Genomic DNA, 3,961 nt, shown 5'->3' with positions numbered 1-3,961 from the left:
TGTTCCACACCTAGAATGCATAAGAAAGATACATGTACACGCAATACACCTTTGTAAAACAGGCGCGCAGTAATCCACGGCTCGTCGCGCTGAAACCGTGTGTGATTCCAAGTGATCTTGTACAATACCACCATCGCATTGGCCTCGGCTTTCGTGTTCTTGCCCGGTGTGTCGATGTCGGGATCGTTCTCGCTGCCAACAACGTAGCGCACTTCGGTGACCACACCACTTCGCATGAAATCTTGACAATCCGCGTAGAAGGCAAGCAGCTTCTTGTAGTTCTTGTGAATTTGCGTCTCTCGTAGCGGCCTCAACCACACGTTCCGAGTCATTGTCTCGAATCGAATGGACTTGTGGTCTGGTGTAAACTCGGATATCCCGGGCGTGACGTCCACCTCTGACGGCGTTGACGGCATGTTGACACTTGACGACTACTTCGGTGGCCGCCCACGCTTCTTTGGTGTAGACTCGCCTTGCACATCTTTCACCTTCACCTTGTTCTTCGCTCCCTTCAGACATCCTTTCTTCTTCGCATGTGGCGGTACGTCTTGCGCTGATGATGACAGCGCATCGAAAGCACACAGTTCTTGACCTTCTTCTGCTTCAGGCCACCCGTTCTTCTCGGCTTCTTTCACGATGCACATATAATGGAACTTGGACGAACACATGTTGTACTGTCGGAGGGTTGGACCTTCGTTGGCGCCGCACACTGAACACGTTTCCATGACACCGCAAATTGCAAAATGGCTACCATTAAAAGTTCCCGGCCAAATAGGGTGCCGTACAGAGTAAAACCCACCAATGACGACGAACTTTTATCCCATCGCTTATTCAACTTGATTGCAAGATCGCAACGGCTGCAACGTCAAAGGTTTGGACATAGCCTCCGGTCGACTTCAACACATAGGTCACAAATGCACACGGAGACGGCGACGGCAAAGGTCGGGACGGCGGCTTCGGAAGCGGGGTCGCGGCAAAGATTTGGGCATATCTTCAAACAATGGGTCGCGAATGCACACGGAGTCGATGGTGTCGTGGGAGTCGGGATGGCGGGGTAGTCGCGACGGCGGGGAAGTCAGGACGGCGGCTGCTCACAAGGACCTGTAGAATATATAAGACATCACACACACTGTACACATACCTTGGCGTCAACGGCGCAAAGCGGCAGATCGGAACCACTTGCTTGGTTGCTGGCAAATTCGAAAGTGAGAGAACTTCCTTGAACAAAATTTAAAATTCAAACTTTGAGCCAATCAGCAAGAAGGAAGACTGTTGCACTCTACATACTGGTTAAGGTATACATAACTGTTTTCATTGGATGAACCATCCATCTGTTCCATTACAGACGTTGACAAATTTTATAGATCTCTGCGGAAAAAGAAATATTTGTCTTTTTCTGATTGGCTCCTGCCACCCTGCGAATCGCAGAACCCTACACTAGTTTTCTAGTTGATGCAAATACAATGACTTTTGGCATTTTTCATTTTATTATTTGCTCTGTCAACCTGCTCATCGCAGGTTGGCAAAGTCAAGTATACTAAAGAATACACTTGATTAAAGTATTGGACTCTCCCTACACGTTCGGGTTAATTGACTACGATAACTTTATTCGAGTGCAGTAGGACTACGGTAGTGAGCAGCAGACTGGAGGTGAATTACTTCTGACTGCAAAGAAACAGCCAATTAAAACTACTTAGACTGTGATTGGCCACAACATCCTATGATTGATGTTCGGTGACCAGATGTCTGTGCTGACTTCTACCGGAGTAAAAGACGCTAAAAGGCACAAAAACCTCCTACACAGCTTGCAGACACTGCTAACTGACTGGCAGGTCAGTGGGGATGTACTCTAACAGAACAGGGTGAATCCCAAATTCAGTCATGCCCTGGGAAGTTGAGGGTGTCAACTGTCAAATTATTGTCGGTGAGTTTGTTGGCGATGGCCATAGCTGGTCTAAATATAGGGTAACGTTAGCAGCATAGTCTTCCAGCACACAACGCATGAGTGATTGAAGCCTGGTGGCCATGATTCAATCGTGCGCAGTTTACTTCGAGCCACCATTTGCCCTCGGCAAAACTTTGTCGTAGACTGAAATACAATGCAAGGCCTACTTTTTCTTCGAATGGGATCAATATATGATCATTAACCAGAAAAAGCAAGGTGAAATAGGCAATTTTGTATGAAGCGCAGGGTGAACCACCTTGCGAATTCCATAAATAATTCTGAAATTGTATAGTTTCAATAAAATATATCTTCAAGTTTGTATTGATGATTTCTTTTTCATGTGTCTGTCTCTTTTTGGAATTCGCAAGGCAGGTCACCTTGCGAATTCAAAATCGATTTTGATGGTTTCTTGGAGGGATTGCTTGGTATTCTGCTTTTCAGAAATACTTTGTGTTCATGTACTCGGAGTTTGGGGTTTCCGGGGTTTCGGGGTGATTAATCTAAACTCCGAGTACTGGGAAGGACGGAAGTACTGACAGTGATGGAAGGAAAGTCGCAGCCGTGACCACATGTGATCAAGTGGCCCATCACATGGTGCTTCTTCGCCAACTATTTAACCAGTTAAGACCGTATTCATCTTCGTGGGAGATAAATTATATTCCTGCAGCGCTGAATGGGCTCCGCACTCGCTGAGCCAACAACTGATGTATATGCAACTGACAAAAGCTACGTAAACTTAGCACACGCAGTTACTTGTATCTCATCCTTGTAGAAGTCGGTACTTGTATATCTCCTTGCACAACTGAATATGTTCGTCAAAACCCGCTACGAAGTCGCTGTACCATCGAATGGACCTTGAATTGTGAAGTGGATATCTTGCCCTCCAGTAAAGTTATATGATATGTAGCTACATGTCATCTTCGTCTAGGATCACGCTATAATCGCGCACTACGCTTGCAGCGGAACGCGTCGTATTCTGTAAACCCGGCGCAATCGCCGCCAAGAAAGCGTCTAACGTTACATGGCCGATTTTCGTGCATGACGTGCTGCAACTTTTCGGTCAGAATACTTGATTAGCATTGTACTTCGCTGTCAAAATGCCTACAAAGAGCAGTCATAGATAGTGGAGCCAATAAAAATGAGCAAAAACCAATGTAGACCAATGATATAGTCCAATGACCAGGATGTGGCCAATAGAATGCCAGTGTTCTTGTAATTTTTCGGCATTTGGGTGGCAGAGTTCCAATCGTGTTCGGTGCAACTCTTTGACATAACGTAACGAGTCAATTTATGGGCATGCGCCAATTTATGGACGGGGTGCACCAGCCAATCAAAATCAAGTTCAACTTACACTAATACTGAAACACTTTTGTAACCAATATTGCACACAGAAATAAATTCAAAGAGAATCAATTATCCGAACAATAGCGGAGGCGCGGCACCATGGCGCGAAAATCTGAAGCTCATAATATCACTCATCACTTTTGCATTTGACATCATGAGCTCAAAACGCAAGCAATACGATATGGCCGCTATGGAAGCCGCGATCGAAGCCAGTGACAATGGCTCCAGCATTGCTGCCGCCGCGAAACTGCACGATATACCTCACATGACCTTGCTGCGCCACCTTGATCAGCACTGGAACGTTTCTGAGCTTACTTGGTGGTCAGGATGTTGACATTGCGGAGTGTGCACCTTGTGACGACGTGGTCGACAGTTGACTGGTCGTTTAAATTCTATATCCTTTGATTGCTTATATATACTGTGACATCTTATATTTGTTTACATTGGACAATCGAATCGAACGAACTTTTAGTTTACAGTTAGTCAAATTGAGTACTCCGTATAAGGGCATCCCCACCGGTGCGACTGTATAATCAGACTGTAAAATACCGTTTTACAGTTCCTGTATTTTGATTTTTGTCAACACCAGCTGTAAAACTGTAAAACATCCGAATAATGTTATTATCCGGAAATGAACACCTGGCGCGATGGCGTGGGAGGACGACGATGATG

The 3,961-nt window shown here is 45.7% G+C and overlaps 2 protein-coding genes across 2 annotated transcripts; both read right to left on the bottom strand.

Annotated features, from left to right (window-relative positions):
* Positions 1-10: 10 nt before the first annotated feature.
* On the bottom strand, positions 11-416 carry H257_13240 (hypothetical protein; the record flags this gene model as incomplete). Its single annotated transcript, XM_009840702.1, has 2 exons — positions 11-49; positions 129-416. The coding sequence occupies 2 exons, from the start codon at positions 414-416 to the stop codon at positions 11-13; spliced, it is 327 nt and encodes a 108-aa protein (XP_009839004.1).
* Positions 417-431: 15 nt separating this feature from the next.
* H257_13239 (hypothetical protein) lies at positions 432-725 on the bottom strand (the record flags this gene model as incomplete). Its single annotated transcript, XM_009840701.1, has 1 exon — positions 432-725. One exon carries the CDS (start codon positions 723-725, stop codon positions 432-434), a length of 294 nt encoding a protein of 97 aa, XP_009839003.1.
* Positions 726-3,961: the final 3,236 nt, after the last annotated feature.

The sequence above is a fragment of the Aphanomyces astaci genome, assembly GCF_000520075.1.
Source record: "Aphanomyces astaci strain APO3 unplaced genomic scaffold supercont1.46, whole genome shotgun sequence".
Taxonomy (NCBI): domain Eukaryota; phylum Oomycota; class Saprolegniomycetes; order Saprolegniales; family Verrucalvaceae; genus Aphanomyces; species Aphanomyces astaci.
The sequence above is the reverse complement of the archived record's forward strand: the minus strand, read 5'-3'. Positions and strand labels throughout refer to the sequence as shown.